This window comes from Nerophis ophidion, linkage group LG18 (genome assembly GCF_033978795.1).
Source record: "Nerophis ophidion isolate RoL-2023_Sa linkage group LG18, RoL_Noph_v1.0, whole genome shotgun sequence".
Taxonomy (NCBI): Eukaryota; Metazoa; Chordata; class Actinopteri; order Syngnathiformes; family Syngnathidae; genus Nerophis; species Nerophis ophidion.
This window is the reverse complement of record NC_084628.1, coordinates 21,422,672-21,446,911: the sequence shown is the minus strand read 5'-3', so window position 1 is coordinate 21,446,911 and position 24,240 is coordinate 21,422,672. Positions and strand designations below refer to the sequence as shown.

The window sequence follows — 24,240 nt, the reverse complement described above, 5'->3', positions numbered from 1 at the left end:
ACACTCGCAAGTGCAGTATCACTGGCCAGTGGTGGGTGGAGGAGGAAGGGGGCTGAGATGGGCGTCAAGTTTTCCGGGTTCGGCCCCTCAAAGTTCCATGAAGGGTTCCTCCGGCAGGAGGCGGAGAAAGAGGTTCAGTCGGCGGCTCCTTCGCAGCGGCAGCAGACATGCGTCCCGCCGACAGGTCTTGGCTGCTGCTCACCGGGTTCGTCCTCCTGTACGTGGTCTACCTCCTGTTCGGCGCGCTGGTCTTCTCCAGCATCGAGCGGCCCGTGGAGGAGGAGCTTCGCCGCGACGTAGATGCCCTCAAACAGCGCTTCCTCAACCACAGCTGCGTCTCGCCCGCCGCCCTGGACCTCTTTTTGGGCCAGGTGGTGGCCGCCAACAGGTACGGCGTCACGGCGCACAAGAACGTCTCCGCCCCGTCCAACTGGGACTTGACATCGGCCATGTTCTTCGCCAACACGCTGGTCACCACCGTAGGTGAGTCCGACGACACGAAGAAATGTTCTAGAACAGGGGTGTCAAACTCAAATACAGAGTGGGCCAAAATTTTAAATGGAACAAAGCCGCGGGCCAAAGTTGAACAAATGAACCTTTTAAGAGGGATCCAAAAAAGTTTTGCATTGAATATTGAACAAGCAAGGCTTATATAACTTTATAGTGACATGCAAAGTCGAGTTTCAAATTATCCATCCAGCCATCCATTTTTTACCGCTTGTCCCTTCTAGGGTCGCTGCAGCCTATCTCAGCTGCATTCGGGCGGAAGGCAGCGTACACCCTGGACAAGTCGCCATCTCATCACAGGGCCAACACAGATAGACAACATGCACACTAGGGCCAATTTAGTGTTTCCAATCAACCTATCAATAATGATTTAAAAATATCAACTGGCATATCAAATAAAATTTAAATAAAAATTGGAGGGGGGGGGCAGGTTTGGTGGTAGCGGGGGTGTATATTAAGCATCCCGGAATAGTTAGTGCTGCAAGGGATTCTGGGTATTACGTGTGTTACGGTGCAGATGTTCTCCCGAAATGTGTTTGTCATTCTTGTTTGGTGTGGCTTCACAGTGTGTCGCATATTTGTAACAGTGTTAAAGTTGTTTATACGGCCACCCCCAGTGTGACCTGTATGGCTGTTGACCAAGTATGCCTTGCATTCATTTGTGTGTGTTAAAGCCGCAGATATTATGTGACTGGGCCGGCACATTGTTTCTAGCGGAAAAGCGGACGTGACAACAGGTTGCAGAGGACGCTAAAGGCAGGAAGGGGCAGTGAAATTCGGGAGGGTTGGCAAATGCGTTGTTACAGCGGCACCGCCTCTGTATAATACTGGCGGGCCAGCTCTAATCTTAATTTGATATTACCTCAAGGGCCAAATGAAATCATACGGCAGGCCAAATTTGGCCCCCGGGCCAGAGTTTGACACCCATGTCCTAGAAGGTCTCAATGGAAAACTGCCTGCTTTGTCCTCTTATCACGTGGAGGGTTTTTTTAGGCACGTTTCATGTCATTTGAGGAGGATAGAAAAATGAAAATGTCTTCACGGACAAAACACTTTGAAACTGATGGAAGGAAAGTCTTTTATTTGCTGTTTTAGTTGAGCAAACAAACTTGGGCTTTTAAGTAGACATAGGATTCACGGTTAAAACAGTATTTTTCAACCTTTTCTGAGCCAAGGCACATTTTTTTCATTGATAAAATGCGGAGGCACACCATCAGCAGAAAACATTACAAAATGAAACTCGGCAGCTGATATTGACAGTAAAAAGTTGTTCTGGCAATTGTTGGATATGAATTCAAACCATAACCATAACTACTCAGTGGCCTAGTGCAGTGGTTCTTAAATGGGGGTACGTGTACCCCTGGGGTTAATTGAAGGTACTAAAGTCGTGTGTGAGATTTTTTTTTTTTAAATATTCTATAAATAACCACAATTCAAAAATCCTTTATAAATATACTTATTGAATAATACTTCAACAAAATATTAATGTAAGTTCATAAACTGTGAAAAACAAATACAACAATGCAATATTCAGTGTTGACAGCTAGATTCTTTGTGGACATGTTCCATAAATATTGATGTTAAAGATTTCTTTTTTTGTGAAGAAATATTTACAATTAAGTTCATGAATCCAGGTGGATCTCTATTACAATCCCCAAAGAGGGCACTTTAAGTTGATGATTACTTCTGTGTGTAGAAATCTTTGTTTATAATTGAATCACTTGTTTATTTTTCAACAAGTTTTTAGTTATTTTTATATCTTTTTTTCCCCAAATAGTTCAAGAAAGACCACTACAAATGAGCAATATGTTGCACGGTCATACAATTTAATAAATCAGAAACTGATGACATAGTGCTGTATTTTACTTCTTTATCTCTTTTTTTCAACCAAAAATGCTTTGCTCTGATTAGGGGGTATTTGAATTTAAAAAAAGTTCACAGGGAGTACATCACTGATAAAAGGTTGAGAACCACTGGCCTAGTGGTTAGAGTGTCCGCCCTGAGATCGGTAGGTTGTAAGTTCAAACCCTGGCCAAGTCATACCAAAGACTATAAAAATGGGACCTATTACCTCCCTGCTTGGCACTCAGCATCAAAGGTTGGAATCGGGGGTTAAATCACCACAAATGATTCCCGGGCGTGGCACTGCTGCTGCCCACTGCTCCCCTCACCTCCCAGGGGGTGAACAAGGGGATGGGTCAAATGCAGAGGACAAATTTCGCCACACTTAGTGTGTGTGTGTGTGACAATCATTGGTACTTTAACTTTAACTTAACCAAGCATGCGTGACTATAGCGCTTGTCTCAAAGTAGGTGTGCTGTCACGACCTGCCACATCACGCCATGACTTATTTTGAGGTTTTTGGTGTTTTCCTGTGTGAAGTGTTTTAGTTCTTGTCTTGCGCTCCCATTTTGGTGTTGATTTGTCATGTCATGTACGGTTGTACTGTGTGGTTCCGTTTGCTGCTCCACACGCTATAAGGCGCTGTTTACACTAAGCCGGATAAGGTTATCCAGGGTAAATCCCACCCACCTTATCCGTGTCCACACACATCAATGACACCGTGTAAGACCCCCTTTACCCCTGCCCCCTCCGCCCGCTGGCGCAACGCGACTTATCAGACATGCGTGGAGAATTCACACGTCAAAGTCACTTCTAGTGTTTCTTTTATGTGCAAATTCTTAAATGTAACTTATCTGAACTATAACCAGTGTTGTGGTATTTCAATTTACTGGTATCCAGTGTGCTCTGGGGCCCTATTGCAGTGAATCACACCTGAGCCGTCATGAATTAATCAAATATTTATTAGACATGTAAACAATGTGATAAAGAACATTTTAAAACAATCAATCAAGGGATCTAGCTATCTGGTCAGGACACTCCTCACTCTTTTGTATTTGCCTTCATTGTCCATTTGTTTTTGGTGACTTTATATACTCTGGACCTAGACGTCGAGTCCGAGACATACATGGTGGACAATAACTGATACAGTCTGTTTTGCCAGTTCAAAAGCATTCGCTCTTTTCCGTAGTTAGTCTTTCCTCGACGGCCAGGTAACACAAAGTACACGCTACCTTTATTATCACATCCACGGGAGCCCGCATTCTCGTTGACTCTCCTTAGACAAATGGACAAAGTTTTTCCGTAAGTAGAATCACAGCTGACCTGAACATTGGAAAGTTCTCTTGCCGTCTGAGAAGTGTTGTATCCGAAATAGCTGCAATAATTTTCTCTTAAGGCATTCATGTGTGATTGCCACAAGCGTCTGTATATGTAGAGGAATGAGAAACACAGGCATGTCTGGATGACTCGCCTCCATATTTCCAGTGGTTAGCTCCGAGTTACGAAACCGCTTTATTATGAAGCTGGCGGTGGCGCATTCTTTCTGACATTACTTCCTGTGTTGGGCTCAGTCTTTCTGGCGTCACTTCCTGTGTGGGGCGCAGTTTTTCTGGTGTCACTTCCTTTCTCTACTCAGATTGTAAATGATCAATAAGTGCAACCCGTATAAAAATTTGTCCGAGGAGGGGGACCTTAAACGCTGGTTTAGTGTGGCTGAAACGGGGCTTAGGCTAAATAATTATTTAAGTGGTTAAACAACTTACTGTAGACATGGCCTAAGTCTTTGCTGTCGTCCAGCATTCTGTTTTTGTTTACTTTGCAGCGAGTTCAGTTTTAGTTTCGTTTTGCATTGCCATCCCTAAGTTTCAATGCCTTTCCTTAGCGGCACTTGCTTTTTGTTTGTGATCACTACAAACCATGTTCCCAGCATCTACAAAGCAATTAGCTACCTGCTGCCACCTACTGATATTCCAAGCTCTAGACCAGTGGTTCTTAACCTTGTTGGAGGTACCGAACCCCATTAGTTTCATATGTGCATTCATCGAACTCTTCTTAGTGAAAAATAAAAAATAAAAATGTCAAATTCAAGACAAAGTTATGTGTTTTTGGTAAAACGTTAGTATGTAGAACATATTCTATGTAACAAGGACTTAATTTAGAGGTTTTTGGACACCAGGGGAACATATTCTAAGTAACAAAGACTTAATTTAGAGTTATTTGGTTAGGGTTAGAGGGTTAGGGTTATAATGATGCCATGCCGAATGAGGAATTAATAAGTACTTAATGATGACTAGTTAAGGGCCAATATGTTACTAATTTGCATGTTAATAAGCCAATAATTAATGGTGAATATGTTCCCTATACTAAAGTGTTACCATGTTTTTTTACTGGAGCACAAAATGAACCGTGCATGAACATCACTTTGTTCAAAGACCAAAACCAACACAGTGCATAAACCCACAACAAATGACACACCTGATCTTCAGATCAGTGTGACTTCTGCTGTTGCCGTATCCGTATTACCCTAATAGGGTGAAGTTTTTATTAACACGATGAGTCGGGTGTGTTTTGACCTCCGCCGAACCCCTGAGGCAGACTCACCGAAGCTCTAGGGTACGATCGAACCCAGGTTAAGAACCACTGCTCTAGACTGTACAGACACTCAACAACGGAACATTATTTGCGGAATATAATTACTGGTTTGGATAAAATATTTTAACCCAATTAGGTGAAATTACATAATGTCGCACGGCACACCAAAGAATACCTCATGGTACACTAGTGTGCCACGGCACAGTGGTTGAAAAACACTGCTTTAAAGGGAACCCTTCAATGACTTAGTATGTTGTTTTTTTAAAAAACTATTTTTAACAGTTGTTTTTTTTTTTGTTTTTTTTTAATCAAAGAAACAACTGGTGGCAGCATAGCAAACGAATGGCTCTCATTGTTCACTGAAAAGAGCTGTTCATTAAAAGTCACTCAATTGACTTTGCCAAAATATAGGCCTTAAAAGGCTTTCTTCTGCGTGACCTACAAAGCAACTTCTGCTATCACCGCCACAACTGGTGGCTGCTGCTACCACTACAAAATAAGAGAAATGAAAAAATAGTATCTCAGATTAAACAGTCTATTGAGCCAATTCTATTTCACCAGAGAGTATTTAAGATTATTCTTGTCAAATGCTTATCATTCTGTCTTCATCCGTCCATCCATTTCCTACCGCTTGTAACTTTCGGGGTTGCGGGGGTGCTGGCGCCTATCTCAGCTGCATTCGGGCGGTAGGCGGGGTGCCCCCTGGACAAGTCGCCACCTCATCACAGGGCCCACACAGACAATTTTAAGTTTTGACTATTTATAATTGTTGTCTGCAGTATGGCATGGGCTTTAAATTCCTATTCAGTGGCATTAAAAAGCATTAAATTAGATTTGCTGATACCTACAGAAACCCTGTTCAAAACACTTCATTTAATGTTACATTTCTACTTTCAAGATCAATGTTCCTCTCATTTTAACACACAAATTTGACTTTTAACATTACCTGGTGTCTTCTTCAATAAATTAAGCTGTGGTTTTCCTTTCCATATAAATTACTTTTTAAAAAAAATATAAATCAGTACAAAATTGCATTAGATGTTATTAAAAAACACAGGAAGTATTCAACTTTCTTAAAAACAATTTTAACTGTAATATCTTGAATTGCTGGTTGAACTGCTAGTTTTGTAATTAATATTAGTACAAAAAAAGTAATGGTTGCGAATAATTATATTAGAACCAGATTTTTCAGACCTTAGGTTGCACCGAATCATAGGGCGCATTTAAGGGGTTATATTGTGATTTATTTTATACATTTAAAACACTTTTCTAGGGGCTACATAACATGTAATGGTGGTACTTTGGTCAAAATGTTGCATAGATTATGTTTTGCAGACCATCTTCAAACCGCTTATTTAAGCAGTCTTATATATGTGCCTCCACTTCGACATTGTCTTCTCTTCATCATCTTTGTTGTACCGGTAGTTTTCAGCGCTTCCATAGCGAGTCCACTGACAAATATAAGTTAGAACTGTATGCTACTTTGTATTAGAAATGGCAACAGCAGAGGACGGATGCCCCACAACAAGAAAATAGAGAAAAAGGAGCTTATTGACTACGGTGCGGACTAAAATGGCGGAAGCGCGCAAATTTTCACGACTTCTGCAGATCCCAAAAACACATCAGCGGGTACCAATAGGTAAGAAAAGTTGGTCTTGCATGATATTGCGAAACAAAATGCCCGATAATGTCTCCTAATAGGTGCCATTTTGGGGTCCTTACTCACACCCACAATAATAATACCCGTATGTTCAAGCACAGTATGTCTGACTACAATAGCCGTAATGCTCCGCGTTCCATCAAGCGGTGCGGCTCCGTAGCTCTCCAAAGTCATACTAAAACATTTTGACTGATATTTTAGCGCCACGTGTAATGTTAGATATTCTCAATGAAACATCCAAGTTTTTGTGTTGCTTGCTTATGGGTACTTGCTAGCATCTTTTATTGAACAGGTGGCGTCAACCTGCAGTCCACATGTATCTCTTACAGTATGTGTGACTGGTCACATTCATCATTACACCATGTACTAAATACAATTACTTCGAGGTGGGTAAGCACAATCTGAATTAACACGTACATTAGGTGCACCGGGTTATAAGGCGCACTGCCCATTTTTAAGAGCATGAAAGGATTTTAAGTGTGCCGGAAAAATATGGTACAAATAAAAGTAACGGTTATGAATACTGATATTAGTAAAAAAAAAAGGTAGTGAATGATATTGATACAAATAAAAACATAGGTTGAGAATAATTATGAGTACAAATAAAAGTAAAGGTTGTGAATAATGATAGTAGTACAAATAAAAGTAAAAGTTGTGAATAATGATAGTAGTACAAATAAGAGTAAAGGTTGTAATGATAGTAAAAGTAACGATTGTAAATAATGATAGTAGTACAAATGAAAGTAAAGGTTATGAATAATGATAGTAGTACAAATAAAAGTGATGGTTGTGAATTATTATAGTAGTACAAATAAAATTAAAGGCTATAATGACATGCAATGTTTTCCTCAGGGCAGCAATCTATTTGTGGACACAATCGTCTACTTTACAAAATGAGGCTTATACGTATCTTTTATGTGGTAGTCAAGAGGTGAGCAGAAGGTAGCTGCTGTGAGTGCTTTCAAATTAACAGAATATTTGTTTTCATTTTTGTGGCACTGCGTCCTCTGTCCTTCACCTTATCTTATTCTTCTTGGAAACCTTCTCCCAGACAGACGCTAATTGACGTTTAAGCAAAACAAACCTGACCTTTGCATGCCAGTCTCAGATTTCTCTGCTGATGTTCTGCACCTCCTAGCCTGCGACACGCTTAAAGTCTTTTAGACGACATTCAGTCCGATACTCGTCCGGACCTTTTTTAATTGGAGGAAAGAAGTGGCATGGTTGAGGTCCTTTTATGATGGACCATGTCTCCATCATATTACTTTTCCTCGCTAGTGTGAGCGCTGAAAACCAAAGGGAGTCAAATCTTTTCAATGTAGGACTTCTTGGTGCAGAATTAGAAGCATCCATCAAAGTATTGTTTTCATCGCTAGCCAGCAAGGTGACGCTAAAACTACACAGCGAATCTTTGCAAAACTTTGTAGCTGTTTGATTCTTGCTCTGAGGAGGGAGTCTATACGTTTGGCAAAGATAGGAGTGTGGAAAGGTGGTTTTATTTTCACATAATCCCTTTGCTACCTTTACTTTAATCCCCCACTACTCAGGCAAAATCCCTGAGTAGTGGTAGTAGTTTGCTATAGACCATAGGACTGTGAATCTTTGGGCACCACACAATTTGATTCGTGGGGGTAACGATGATTCTCAATTCAACATCAATACTTTTTAAACTAGCAATATGTGCTAGTTCTATGATTAACTACATTCCTCCATGAAATACTTACACAGCCCCTAAGTTTATGTATGACCTAAAAGAAAACTGGTTTTGCTTAATAAAAGTCTACCCAAGCATTTATCCATCGGGTTGCGGGATCAGCAGCCGAAGCAGAGGAGCCCAGACTTCCCTCTCCTCGGCTACTTGGTCCTGCTCTTCACGGGGGATCCCGAGGTGTTCCCAGGCTATCTGAGAGACCCAGTCTCTCCACGGTGTCCTGGATCTTCCCTGTGGTCTCCTACTGGTTGGACGCGCCCTGAACACCTCACCAGGGAGGTGTTTGGAGAGCATTCTGACCAGATCCCTGAATCACTTCACCTGGCTCCTCTCAATGTGGAGCATTTAACAAAGTCAAATAAGGCAACAAGAGTAGAGTAAATCTAAACTCAATCTTTACAGCAGATATGATCATTTATATCAACAATATGATTTGTCTGAGTGGCTGGACAGGACTGATAAACAAATACTAAACATTAAAACTTTATTTTTTTATCGATTAAAAATCGTCACAATAAGAATATTGATTCATTAAAAAATCGACATCCTTATTAAACAGTGCAGAGGGCTTAACGAGTTAAAAATGGGATGAAACAGGATGTTCTTGCTAACATGATGAGAAAAAAAATCAAAATGTTGTGTCCTGTTATAAGTTTATTTAGCTTATTTTTGGAAGTCTATCAACATGATTGTGTATTTTTAGCATATTGGTATAAATGCTTGGTCAGTGAAAAAATACGATATTTGTAGCGATGTCCAATAATGGCTTTTTTACCGATTCGGATATCTACCGATACATACAGTCGTGAAATTAACACATTATTATACCTAATTTTGTTGTGATGCCCCGCTGGATACATTTAACAATGTAACAAGATTTTCCAAAATAAGAGAACAACTTCAACTCAAGTTATGGAAAAAAGTGCCAACATGGCACTGCCCGATTTATTATTGAAGTCGCAAAGTGCATTATTTTTTTAAACATGCCTCAAAACAGCAGCTTGGAATTTGGAACATGCTCTCCCTGAGATAATCCTGATACCCACTACAACTATGGGAAATACTATACTTTGACTTTCACAAGGTGCATTATTATTATTTTTTTAAACATGCCTCAAAACAACAGCTACAAAAACAATGAAGGCACGCCAGCTTCAGTCCAGTGTATACTAGAGTAATAAAGTAAATGGTAACATAGTCCTCCTTTTGTGCAAGACTGCCTGGTATACTGTATAACAGGAAATTATAAACTGGGCTCAATCTGCCCTGCTCTAACGTATTTGTATGTGTAACAAAAATGTGCTGCTAGTTAGTGGTGAGTGCTTGAAGTGGACTACCACTCAGCCAGAGCTTCTGAAATGGTGCATTGAGACAGGGCACCTCCATTCACTGCAAGCTGCAGAGTGGGCGCCATGCAGGGCAGACTAACCACACCAAACTCCACCGTAGCTTTTGACATACTGCGTGCGTTGCCCCTGACCACAACGTGGGCTTTTGCCCTGTGGTGGTTTTTGTTGTATTTTACTTTTTTCTTGGCTGAGTGTTTAGGCGACAACTGTGTGGTACTACTTTTTTCGGTGTTTGCTTTTCATCCATCTTCCGATTGTATTCATCGCGTATCTCTTTATGATTCTTGAAGAGGTGGGAGATCAGATTGCTCGTATTAAAGGAAGACGTCTTGGTTCCTCCTCGCATGACCAACTTATTGCATGCAGTCATTGCAAATTGCCAGTTTTTTATCCGTCAGAGACTTTGAAATAATCCCACACCATAGACACGGTGTCCTTAGTCACCGAGCGAGCTCGCTTGTTAGCCAGGCTACAGCACCGGCAACAACACACTCTCGTTGTTGTTATGCTCGGCTAGCGGCGGTTTGATGAGGTCAGCAAGCGTCGACAGTAAACATCTTCTGCTGCAGTCATCAACTCCTGTGTTTTGTGGGTTTTTTTGGGGAGAGGAAAGTGGGGAGGGGCTTTTGACTGGAAGACGCAACTGCTCTGTAGTTCTCCCTATGTCCGTGTACCGCTCCGTACAGCAGTGTTTTAAAAAGTCATTAATTTTACTTCTTGAAACTGATACCGATAATTTCTGATATTACATTTTAAAGCATTTATCGGCCGATAACATCGGCAGGCCAATATTACCGGACATCTCTGGATTTTAGTCAAATTAGCACTTTAGAAAATCATTCCTCTTCTTCTCTTTTAGCTTCTGTTCTGTGTCAGATAGTTAAAAAGTTTCCATGTTAGTGCTTCCATGGAGTGTTGCTAACTAATGCTTCAGTAAAGAAAGTAGCTACAGGGCTTGAAAGTGTGACGTAGGAACGCATTGCATTGTGGGTCTTGCTGTACTCTGATAGATTATTTACATGGCTGAATACAGGACTCCGTGCTTAAGGATGGCAGTTGTGAGATGATCAAACATGACTTACAATGCCATCACCTGGTACATGTTGGTGTGCTCACGGCATTTTCACACTGGTAAGTTTGACTCAAAGCATGTTTTATTCAGTTTCACGCGGAGCATTTAGAAAGATGTTAGCGTTAGCCAGAGAGGAATAACATTGTGGTGAAAATGATCAAAGCTGTAAAATAAACTTTTATGTTGATTTTTAGCTTGTTTTCTTTTAGTATAAATCAATATTATTATTAGAGAACCAAATTGGATCAAAAGACTAGAGGGTTGTGACATTATTCCCATCTATTGACTGGCTCAAGAACATGAACAATGGGATTGGGACATTACAGTGCGTTATTTTAGCATGACATGACAGTGAAGAAATATTTACATCTTTAGCTTTAGAAACAAAGGCAAGAACATCGGCAGCTTTGCACATGCCCATCACCCGCCACTGCTGGTTGAGGACAGTAACTGCAGCGTACCTTCACCTCAGTCTACAGGACACAAGAAAGGTCTCCAATAACACCGGGAAAAAGTCGCTAGATTTGTTGCTAGTAGCTGTTGACAAAAACGTTTAACCATAATTTGATTAATGTGGACACCGACTTAAACAAGTTGAAAAACTTATTATGGTGTTACCATTTAGTGATCAATTGTACGGAATATGTACTGTACTGTGCAATCTACTAATAAAAGTCTCAATCAATCGATGAAACGTCGCAAGAGGATTTGGAAAGTTGCCAGATTTAACAATAAAGTCACCAAATTGGCAACAGTGCTTCCATGTTAGCTTCTATGTTATCACTTCCATTTTAGCTTCTATGTTTGCATTTTTATGTTGGCTCCTGCATGTAAGTTTCTATGCTAGTTTCGAGGGCTGCGAATCTTTGGGTGTCCCACGATTCGATTCAATATCGATTCTTGGGGTCGCGATTCGATATCGATTTTTTTTCGATTCAACGCGATTCTCGATTCAAAAACGATATTTTTCCGATTCAAAACGATTCTGGATTCATTCAATAAGAAAGAGTTTCAGCAGGATCTACCCCAGTCTGCTGACATGCTAGCAGAGTAGTACATTTTTTAAAAAGCTTTTATAATTATAAAGAACAATGTTTTATCAACTGATTGGAATAATGTAAATTTGTTTGAACTATTAAACGAACCAAAAATATGACTTTTTTTTATCTTTGTGAAAACATTGGACACAGTGTGTTGTCAAGCTTATGAGATGCGATGCAAGTCTAAGCCACTGTGACACTATTGTTCTTTTATTTTTTATAAATGTCTAATGATAATGTAAATGAGGGATTTTTAATCACTGCTATGCTGAAATTATAACTAATATTGATACTATTGTTTATAATATTCATTTTTGTTTCACTACTTTTGGTTTGTTCTGTGTCGTGTTTGTGTCTCCTCAATTGCTCTGTGTATTGCAGTTTTGAGTGTTGCTGGGTCAGGTTTGGTTTTAGAATTGGATTGCATTGTTATGGTATTGCTGTGTAGTGGTTTGTTGGATTGATAAAAAAAATTAAATAAAATAAAAGTTAATTTTTTTAAAAATGAGAATCGATTCTGAATCGCACAACGTATTCGATTCGTATTCGAATCAATTTTTTCCCACACCACTACAAGTTTCTATCTTAGCTGCCATATTTATTTCTTTAACGCTTCTATATCAACTTCCGTGCTAGCTGCTCTGCTAACTTCTATGTTAATTTCCATGTTAGTGCTTCCGTTTTAGCGCTTCCATGTTAGCTCTCTAGTTTCCTTTCTAGTGCTTCTATGTTAGCTTCCATGCAGTAAGATTCTATGCGAGTTTGTATCTTAGCTTTCATATTCATTTATATGTTAGCGCTTCCATGTTAGATTTTATGTTTTTATGCTAGTTTCTATCTTAGCTTGCATGTTAACTTCTATGTTAATGCTTCTATATTAGCTTCCATGTTAATTTCCATGTTAGTACTTCCATGTTAGCATTTCTTTGTAAGTTTGTTAGTTTCTATCTTAGCTTTCATGTTCATGTCTGTTCACTATGAAAACAAACATATTAGGAGCTAACATAGTACTGTGCTGCATGTGATGTCATTGTTATCATCGTAAAAATATGTACTAGGTTGTATGTAAACTTAAAATATATTTGAATTAAAAAAGGAGCATTAGAACGTCCATCATTGAGGACATGACAAGGCGACGCCAGCCTGGAGAAGGAGGTCATGTGTAATTATTCGCCTCGCAGTCATCAGGTTTGTCCACCAAATGTCCACAATGGCGTAAAAATGGACAAATGGTTTCTCGTGCTGACAGCTGTGTCTAAACGTCATGCTTGCAAAGAAGATTAAAGCGAGGAAGAGTTGATGTTTTTATGGATTTCTTCTGTCCTGGTGTTTCCAGGTTACGGTCACACTGTCCCTCTGTCCAACGCGGGCAAGGTCTTCTCTATTGTCTACGCTTTGATCGGCGTGCCCTTCACCATGCTGGTGCTGACGGCCTGCGTGCAGAGGCTGATGTACCCGCTGGTCATCGCCCCCCTCGGCCTCCTGCAGCGTTCGGGCCTAGAGCCTCGGCCCGCCGCCGCCGTCCACTTCCTGTTGCTGCTGGTCCTGGTAGTGCTGTGCTTCTTTGCGGCGCCGGCGGCCATCTTCAGCGCGGTGGAAGGGTCCTGGACCTTCCTGGATGGCTTCTACTACAGTTTCATCTCGCTGTGCACCATCGGCCTTGGCGACTTTGTTCCCGGAACACAGCCCGAGCAGAACTTGAGGCAGTTCTACCAAGGCGCTGTCATGGGTGAGTGACACTACATCCATCCTTTCTTGCATCCTGTTAAGGCAATCAATGTTTATAATCAATTTTCTCTCACTTCATTGCTCACGTCCAAACGCTTCAAACACTAGAAATGATCAACAACGAAAACCCCATTAAACAGAATGCTGCAATTGAAAAATAAAAATATTTAGACATACCGTATTTTTCGGACTATAAGGCGCACTTAAAATCCTTTCATTTTCTCAAAAATCGACAGTGCGCTTTATAACCCAATGTGCCTAATGCACAGAATAATTCTGGTTGTGCTTACCGACCTCGAAGCAATTTTGTTTGGTACATTGTGTAATAAGTTTGACCAGAAGATGGTAGTCATACATAAGAGATACGTGTAGACTCCAATAGGACGCCAGTAAACAACACCAAAACTTGAAATGTTCCATTGAAAATTAAGACCATACTCACGGTACTCAAAAATCTGTCAAAATCTGATTACGGCTACCATAATCAGAGATACAAGTATTAGTATGGTGTTTGTATAAAGACAGCAAAATGGTACCCATTAGCATACACATTACCTGGCGTTTTGCTTCACAATGTTATGCAAACCAACTTTTTTACCTTTTGGTACCTGCTGATGTGTTTTTGAGATCTGTATGAGTCCTGAAAATTTGCGCACATCCGCCACTGTAGTCCTTGACGATACCGTAGTCGATAATCATCTTATTTGTCATTATCTTCTTGTTATGGAGTATTCACCCTCTGCTGTTGCCGTTTCTAATATAAAGTAGCGTAAAGTTATAACTTAAATCTCGCTATGGAAGCGCTAAAAACTACCAGTGTAGTGAGTTTACATTATTCACCCACGGAACTTTAGTTATTAAAGAGTTTGGCGTTGTTGCACTAGTGAGCCACGGATGAAGGGATGCTGCTCCGTTGTTGATTTAAGTAAAGTCTGAATGTCGTTAAAAAAGTTAACTGCATCTTTCGACACTTCTTCCACTTCCTTGCACGCTACACCGCTACAACAAAGATGACGGGGAGAAGACGGTGTTGAAGGTGAGCCACGTAAATAAGACCGCCCACAGAACGGCGCATCCTGAAGCGACTGTCAGAAAGCGATTTGAAGATGGTCTGTAAAACATAATCTATGCAACAATTTAACCAAAGAACCACCATTATATTTTATGCACACCACAAGGAAGGGTTTTTAATTTAGAAATAAATAATATGACCCCTTTTAATGTTCCCTTTTTAATCCGGTGCGCCTTTTGTATGAAAAAAAAAGACCTGAATAGACCCGCTCATCAGCGGTGTGCCTTATAATCCGGTGCGCCCTACGGTCCAGAAAATACGATATATTCTTCAGATCTGATGGTGTGCGTTTGACCCTGTCGGCCATCACCCATTATGTTTAACAATGTTTATTTTGGGCCAAACCCTTTTAAAAAGTAGCACTTTTTAAGTCATTGATATTAAGATTTTGCTTTGAAATGTGCTTTATAACTCGTGTAAAATTTAAATGTCTCACTTGACTTCTTCATGGCCGTCCAACTGAGTCACATGGTCTCTTCCTGCTTCACATATCCAGATGCTTCGCAGGCGGCTGTCAAAAATATCACGATCACGTCGGGAAAACATTGCTTCACCTATGAACTTAGATTGTGTGTTAGGCAAACAGTCAACTGCACGCACTTGTCCTCACTCAGCGGGGCGGTCGTATTATGATTTTTTTTCCCCCTACATTCAAAACACTTCCTTTAAAACACATCCTTGTGGTCTACATAACGTAATGGTGGTTCTTTGGTCAAAATGTTGCATGGATTATGTTTTACAGACCATCTTCAAACCGCTTTCTGACCGTCTCTTTAGAACAGGGCCGTAAGCAGGATTTGACAAAACACAGAGGTCAAAATTCTGCAAGTTCTTCACACTGTTTTTCACTCTCTACATTCTATCGTTCTCCTACCAATAGTATTACAAGAGCACTAAGTAAACTTAAATACAACTCCTTCATATCAACATAGACACATTGGAAGAAGAAAGTCATCAAGAAAATACTAACAGTATTACATTTAGGCCATATAAGTTCCATTATGATTGCCAAAGAAAACCTGTGTGGTCATTCTATAAAGCAGATTTTTTTTTTTTCATTAACATAACCAGTGTGTATGTACAGTTCACTTGACTGACACTACACTTGACGATAGGCCCCTTTCCACGGCAGTAACTTCCCCAGGTAAATAAAGCTCCCCCTGTGTTTCCACTACCTGGGTAGATTTAGTTCTAAGTGGGACTTTTCCAAGCTCCACTGAACCTTTTTGGGGCGGGCTGTGCTGTCAAACGCTGATTGGTTGAACACCGTTGAGGGCGTTCCTAAAACGTATTTTTCAAACAGATGATGGCCACTGAGGGGTATGCGAGGACGACTTGTTTATTTCTTATTTCTTGTGTTTATATTATAACAAACTTGACCACGGAGAGAAAGAAGAACAAAAATAACTTTTGACTTGCAGGAAAACTTTTGTGGGGCATCTTTGTGCTGAAGAACGCTGATCCGTTTATTGTTGTTTATTATTTTTACAAACTTAATTTCGTTACGCGCAGCTACGAGAAGTGGACAGACTCTTTTAAACATATTCACGGAGAAGTATGAAGCCGGACTCGAAGCGGCGACCTGAGCTACTTACTACTCTGACTTTGTTGGATGTTATATAAAAGAGGCAGTAGACGGGTAAACACGCAGTAGCAGGTAAATAATGTCAAATATTAACTATTTACTTTACTACATGTTGTAAAAGTATGTTTCTGTTGTCGGCGTGAGATAAACACTGAGATGTATTATTTAAATATTGTTTTTTTTTTTTACAGATAAACACTTAAATGTATTTATATATTATGTACAGATAAACACTTACATTTATTTATATATTCTTATTTACAGATAAACACTGACATGTATTATTTATATATTGTTATTTACCTCTAAAATGGACCAAAAGGGATTGCCCCACCCTCATGAATTCATCATTTACCAAGACGACTTTCTGACTGTTAGACACTGCGGACAAAACACTTCTACAGAATCCTCTAGTTCCAGACACTACGAGGTTCCAGCAACCAAAAGTTCCTGGACCTTTGGTGGAAAAGGGCCAAAGTGGACATGATAATAAATTTAGCCCTGGACTTTTTGAACAAGACCGGCCCGCTACAATCCACATGTAGATATTGTGCCAACCCACCCCATTGATGTACATATCACAAACCCTTAATATGAGCGCTGTAGTGAACAATAATATCACTTTACATTCAATAGGTGTAAATAAACTAAATATATCTACACAGTGTGTTGCTTACTTAAAAAAAGGTACTGATTGAGTGAAGATTTAGGATTGTTTATTAATCACTCATTCTAAACACATTGCAACAAGCGTGTAGATCTGCAATTTGACGCTATTTGAATGGTTAATAAAAACAATATAGTAACTATAACTCACCACACCATGTTCGCTATTTATTTAATTTTAAGTTTAGTAATTGTGAATGTTTTGCACCATTTATGAATGTTTGAACCACATCCACGCCATGCTGGAATAAGGCAAACCTGCTAACCATATCACCACCTCTTAGTATGCAGTTGAGTTTTCATCTACATTTATTATTTTCCCTCCTACCTCCTCATGCGGTGTCGTCAGATCAATGTAGAAAGCAGCTGCTGCTGTGAGCGACACATTGAATTAACTGCTGTCAAACATTTCCATTTGTTCTGCTTCTATTTCTTTCCCTGCACCACTTTTTTAATTTGGATGCTCTTATTTTGTTCCTGCGTTACTTTCCGCCCCGCGCTCATAGACTAATCATCATTATAGACAAGGAAGTGCTAAAACATGCGTGTGTGGGATTTCTGGGTCTCTGTTAGGAGTCCAAAAAAAACAGATTTTCAGATTAATCGCGATTCTAATTTGTAACAATTCTTAATCGATAAAATTAAAACCACAAACTTTTATGTGTTTTAAATCTGTCCTGTCCAGCCACTCAGGCAAATCATATTGTTGATGTAGATCAGGGGTCCCCAAACTACGGCCCGTGAGCCAAATGCGGCCCGCCGGCCTCCAAAATCCGGCCCGCTTGAAGTCTCAAGTTTTTTTTTTTTATTTGTCCAACCGCTTCTATGTTAGCTACCTCTCTTTGTTTATAATGTCTATTTTCTGCCTGATCTACTCTCTATTTTATGCTACATTTTTTTTTGGGCTGCAGCTGTTAGATTTACTGTACATCAGGGTTGTCCAAACAAGCGGCCCCTGAACTCAAATGAGTTGGGCATTTGAGCTCAGGGGCCGCATGGAGGGAAATCTGCACACACGCGGGCCTGACTATTAAAATCATGGCATTAAAGCTAGAAAATAAAGACAATATGGCCCGCCCGCGGGAAGGCTCCAGTTCAGTTTTTTTTTATTTTGTCCTTTCTAATCTATTTTCTATCGCTTGTAACTCTCGTGGTCTCCTAGCCTCTCAGGTAAATCCATCCATCCATCCATTTTCTACCGCTTATTCCCTTTGGGGTCGCGGGGGGCGCTGGTGCCTATCTCAGCTACAATGGGGCGGAAGGCGGGGTACACCCTGGACAAGTCGCCACCTCATCGCAGGGCCAACACAGATAGACAGACGATATTCACACTCACATTCACACACTAGGGCCGATTTAGTGTTGCCAATCAACCTATCCCCAGGTGCATGTCTTTGGAAGTGGGAGGAAGCCGGAGTACCCGGAGGGAACCCACGCATTCACGGGGAGGACATGCAAACTCCAAACAGAAAGATCCCGAGCCCGGGATTGAACCCAGGACTACTCAGAACCTTCGTATTGTGAGGCAGACGTAAATCATATTGTCTAAAAATGCATTTTCCCATTGATAACGTGACATCATCCCGCTTGCGCCGCAGTGTCGTGCGTGCGTGCGAGATATAATTATGTGCTTTTTATTTTACACACACATATATCCCGGTCTTTGGCCAATTTTTTTAACCCAACTTGGCCCCCGAATCAAAAGGGTTGGTGACCCCTGATGTAGATGATCATATCTGCTGTACAGATTTGCTTTACTCTAGTTGCCTTATGTGTGTTTGACTTTATTGAATAATAGTTTTGTAAGCATTTTATCAAACAAAACCAGCTTTCTTTTATGTAATATAGAAATCTGGTTATGTATTTTATGGAAGAATGTAATTAATCCTGGAGTCCAATGTAATTAAAAAAGTAATGATTTTGAATGTAATTCAATCGCGTGGTGCCCAAAGATTCACAGCCTGAGTCTCTGTTGGCTCTCATTAGCCCGTTTTACCAAAGAGTCTTGACAGAAGAGACACGGACTGAGCCATTCAATCGTCACCTTTCTGTCGCTGTCTTGTGTCGGGAGAGGATGTTTAAAATGTATTCGAAATTTTAAAATACAATTAACTTATCAATTTTTGATCATGATTTATGTTAGGCCAGCAGAGGAGGCCCTGACTGCCTACCACTGCTAATGTCTGTAATAATATATGCTGGCATGTCTTCTAACTTGTCCAGGGTGTAAACCGCCTTCCGCCCGAATGCAGCTGAGATAGGCTCCAGCGACCCCAAAAGGGACAAGCGGTAGAAAATGGATTGATGGATGTCTTCTAAAGCATGGGTGTCAAAATCTGGCCCGTGGGCCAAATTTGGCCCGCCGTGTATTTTCATTTGGCCCTTGAGGCAATATCAAATTAACATTAGAGCTGGCCCGCCGGTATTATACAGCGGCGGTGTCGCTGTAACACCGCATTCACCGCTAATACTCATATTTGCTAACCCCCCCTCCCCCCCACCCACGATTTTCCAAGGAGACTCCCAAATTTCAGTGCCCCTCACAAAAATCACAGGGGGCAACCATTCTCCCAAATTTCTCCCAATTCCCACCTGGACAACAATATTGGGGGCGTGCCTTAAAGGCACTGCCTCAAGCGTCCTCTAAAACCTTTCGTCACGTCCGCTTTTCCTACTGGCTTTTACACACACACACACACGCTAATGCAATGTAAGCTTGGTCAACAGCCAAACAGGTCACACTGAGGGTGGCTGTATAAACAACTTTAAGACTGTTACAAATATGCGCCACACTGTGAACCAACACTAAACGAGAATGACAAGCAAATTTTGGGGGAACATCTGCACTGTAACACAACATAAACACAACAGAACAAATACACAGGATCCCTTGCAGCACTACCTCTTCCTGGACACTACAATATAAAAATGTATTATTAGCCTGTGGGAAAAGTTTATGTTGATATTTACGTGAGAAGGCTGCAAATAGAAAAGAGGCATTCAATGTCTATTTTTAAATTTGATTTGATATGCCATTGCTATTTTTAAATTATTAGTATTATTTGAAACTCGATTTTGCATGTCACTATAAAGTTGTATAAGTCTCGCTTGTTCAATATTCAATGCAAAACTTGTTTGGGTCCCTATTAAAAGGTTAATTTGTTCAACCTTGGCCCGTGGCTTTGTTCATTTTAAAATTGTAGCCCACTCTGTATTTGAGTTTGACACCCCTGTTCTAAAGCATTTTCGTCACAAGTCAGAGGGGGCGCCAAAAACCTTCTTCACAGAGATAACACTCAAATAATGGATGAGATGCATACACAGGGTGTCCTCATCTTTTCAGTAGTCTGATAATTCTGATGTAGTTCCTTCAGACTTTTAACAGTTTTCTCTGCAAGCTAGTCTGCCAGTGGTTTCTCCGTAGTAGCGTCTACGTCCTGTGAAGAAGGCGGCGAACTGCAGGTCTGTCGCCAAATACCAAACCGCTCAGACAGGGACGACAATTGGCTGTCGCAGACTCTTGATGCGATGCATTCCACGGTGGTGAGGGTCACACTGATACGCTAAATTCCCTTGGAGACGTCGAGCAGCAGGAGGATGAGCGCGGTCGCCTTCTTGTTCGTGGAATTGTCGTTTGAAGACGGGGCCCAAATTCCAGTTGAACACTGACTGTGGGATTCAGTATCAACGTGTTTTTCCCCAATGCAGAGGACATGTAGTGTGCATGCCAGGCCAGCGGGTGTGCTATGCCACCAAGGTCCCATTGGACACAAACGAAGCGCTCTAACAACACGACGAGAGCAAAAAGGAAGTAGCGCGACATGCGCTTCCAATTAGAAGTGACCGCTTTGTTCCTTTGTTCTTCAGAGCGTCACATGATCATCTTCATGACGAGCTTCTGTGATTGAATCAGAGAGCGCTGAAAGAGCTTTTTGTCTCTAAAATAAACGGTTGTTGGCTCGCTGAGACCAATCTGGTCAGCTGAATGAAGCCAATCGTCTTTAGAGGCAGGTGGACATTCAAACATGTGATTGGTTGGTCCACAATAGCTGACGATGTTCCTTGGCTTTTGTCTCATTCTGACCCTGATGGAAGCTTTTTTCACCGGTACTCACCCTCCTTTCTCTACCATACTCGCTTGCTCCCCTGGGGGCTTGAGAAGCAGCAACACTTTCAATGTTTGTGTTTGTTCATGCGAGCATACAGATAGGTGGCGGCAGTCCTCAAGCCTTAAAACCCAGTAGAAGTACATTGTAGTGGTAGAAAGGGTTCCGAATCCGGTAGTTTTGTGGCACCGACCGAATTCCGCCGATTCACATAAAATCCAACGGTACCCGTGTTGCGTGTGGCTGACTCTAGTTGGCACTTGGCGATCACGCCAGCCGCACTGAGAGCGGACTCAGCCAAACTACCTCTCGGTAATGTTGCGAATTTCAATACCAAGAAAAGAAAATGACTCAAAAAAACGCTCCAACGTAAGTAAAGTAAGGCTCCTCTTTTCCAAAAATGCACTAGCTTGATGCTAATAAACATTGACTTTGCATTTGACACACCACTTATCAGCAATACTGTTTTTACGTGACTATTTTAACAACTCCAAATGTGTTAATGAAAACTCCAACTGAGTAAGTATAAATTACTTACAGTATTAACGCTTTGTGGGGCACAACAAAAGACAAGACAGCAAAGACTGAACTGATCAACACAACATAAACTGTATAGTGCTGCCATATAGCTCTCTTACACTTGCAACTGTAATTAAGATCCAGAAATGTGCTAATAAAACAAGTTATAACAACTGAAGAGTAGTTATAGACAAAAATCAGCTCAAAATGAGATTGTATTATGAAAACAATATGAATTCACATATAAAAAGTACCGAAAATTGGTCCTGGTATTGATTCCCAGGTACCGGGAATTGCAACAAAGATGCACATTATAATCAAACAGGTGGTGCGAAACAAGCACAATACTTACAGTATTTACGCTTTGTAGGGCGTAACAAAAGACAGAACACCATATACTTGCACTATTGCCATCTAATGTCTTTGACTTGCAACTGTAATTGCAATTTAATGTCATACTTGGAAATGAGACTCAGAAATGTGATAATAAAACAAGATATAATCGCTGGACAACAGGTATCCTAATCAGCCCATTTTTAAATGTTGCAATAAATTTTTGATTTTATTAGCAAAACCCATTAATATTTATTAACCCACACAAGTGTACCAAAATTCGGCACCGTGGAGTACCGGGATCGATTCCCAGGTACCAGGAATTGGTAACGTATGGGTTCAAATATTGCTCTTTTGGTTTTATATTTCATGTTTGCTGTTTTTGGAACAAGAAATAGTCCTTGTACTTGGCAAAAAAAAACTTCTTATTCTGATGTCAACGGTATAGAAAATACTACATTTGTAGTGATGAATAGGGTACCGAATCGGTACTACTGTGTTCCAACTGAATCGCCCTGGTTTCGTGTGTGTGTGTGTGTGTGTGTGTGTGTGTGTGTAGTGGTGGGGGGTCATGACAGGTTGCCGCTGACTCTTGTTGGCACTTAGCAATCATTTGCTAACTGCATTCTCCTGGGGATGGGGGGTGGTTGCCCACATATGTGGTCCTCTCCAAGGTTTCTCATAGTCATCATGGTCGACGTCCCACTGGGGTGAGTTTTTCTTGCCCTTATGTGGGCCCTACCGAGGATGTTGTTGTGGTTTGTGCAGCCCTTTGAGACACTTGTGATTTAGGGCTATATAAATAAACATTGATTGATTGATTTCAGTGGCACTGAGTGCAGATTCGTCCAATTTTGTTGCAATTTTGGATGCCATCAAAGAAATTGACTCCAAAAACGCTCCAACGTAATTTAAGTAAGGCCACACTTTTCTCAAAATGCATTAGCTTGATGCTAATATGCATTGGCTTTGCTACTGACACGTTACTGACTTGCATTAGCAATTTTACATGGCGATTTCAACACCTCTAAATTTGGAAATGAAAACTACAACTAAGATGTATTTTACAATCAAAGATCTGGCGCGTAATAAGTACAATACTTTACAGTATTAACACTTTTTAGGGCGCAACAAAAACCAGAACACCATCAGCTAATTTTTAAATGTTGCAATAAAAAATCTATTACAAAAACCATTTCATATTTATTAACACACGTAAAAGTACCACAAAATAGCACAGTTGAGTACCGGTATCGATTTCCAGGTACTAGGAATTGGTACCGTATAGTTTCAAATGTTGCTTTTTGGCTTCATTTTTCATGTTTGCTGTTTTTGCAAGAAGAAATACTCCTTATGTCATATACTTAAAAAGTGATTTGTAATGTCATTGTACCCATCCCTACTGATGGGTTGTTTGACTGTTTCAGCTCTCAAACAGCTCTTGTTTTTTTTTTTCTTGTTGCCTAACTTTGTCTCCAACAACAATGTCAAATTATGAACTCTTAATGCATGAAATCATGTTGTTTATATTCCCCTTCTCTCCCACAGTCTACCTCTTCCTGGGCTTGATGATGATGTACCTGCTGCTGCGCACCTTTCACAAGATGGCCGACCTGCATGGCCTGACCACCTTCCTGCAGCTGCCGCGCTGCGAGGAGTCCAACCCCGACGAGGACCGCCAGCCAATTATGGAGAACGGACAAGGTGCCCAGAAGCAGCGGCCACTGGCCGCCAGCGAACATCTGCCGCCTTCCTCGCAGCCGTCTTACAACTCCATCGGCGCCTCATGAGGCTCCTCGGCAAGAATACACGACACTCAATGCAGACTCTTGTCTGGACGTTCTGTCAACACTTCATTAAGGACTCAGGTGAGAACTTTGACCTCACAGCCTCAGGATGGCCTTGCACCAAAATGTTTTTCTGAACACGTTTGTCTCACACCTTTTTGTTGCTCTTTTGCCATGTTATCGTCACGCCAACACACCTTTGTCTTTTTTTTTTGCACATATTGGTCGCCATTGCAGCTGCAGGGAAACTTCAAAATACTTTATTAGTTAGTTATTGTTAGTTAAGCAGACTTCCTTTTTCACTTGGTGTGTCTGGTCTTCCACTGCGGTGCTGCCCCCTGGTGTCTGATTGTCCATACTGCTCCTGATGCAAAGATGGCTTTAGGTTTGGGACATTTCTGGCGACTTGTCCAGGGTGTACCCCGCCTTCCGCCCGATTGAAGCTGAGATAGGCGCCAGCGGCCCCCGCGACCCCACAAGGGAATAAGCGGTAGAAAATGGATGGATGGACATTTCAAATGGTAAAAAGTATTCAATGATGCTTGTTTGGGGCCAAGTTGTAAATCAGAAGTTGAAAGGCACCTTAATGTTCACATCTTTTAACTAAGTGTAAGCTGATGAGAGTGCTTTAACATGTGTGATGTCATAATTAAAAATGTTTGCTCACTGAA

General features: G+C 40.9%; 1 protein-coding gene across 1 annotated transcript; it reads left to right on the top strand.

The window, feature by feature from the left end:
* The first annotated feature begins 63 nt into the window (after window positions 1-63).
* kcnk6 (potassium channel, subfamily K, member 6) lies at window positions 64-24,240 on the top strand. The gene is made up of 3 exons (XM_061877599.1): window positions 64-483; window positions 13,110-13,502; window positions 23,331-24,240. The coding sequence occupies exons 1-3, from the start codon at window positions 168-170 to the stop codon at window positions 23,570-23,572; spliced, it is 951 nt and encodes a 316-aa protein (XP_061733583.1). The 5' UTR covers window positions 64-167; the 3' UTR covers window positions 23,573-24,240.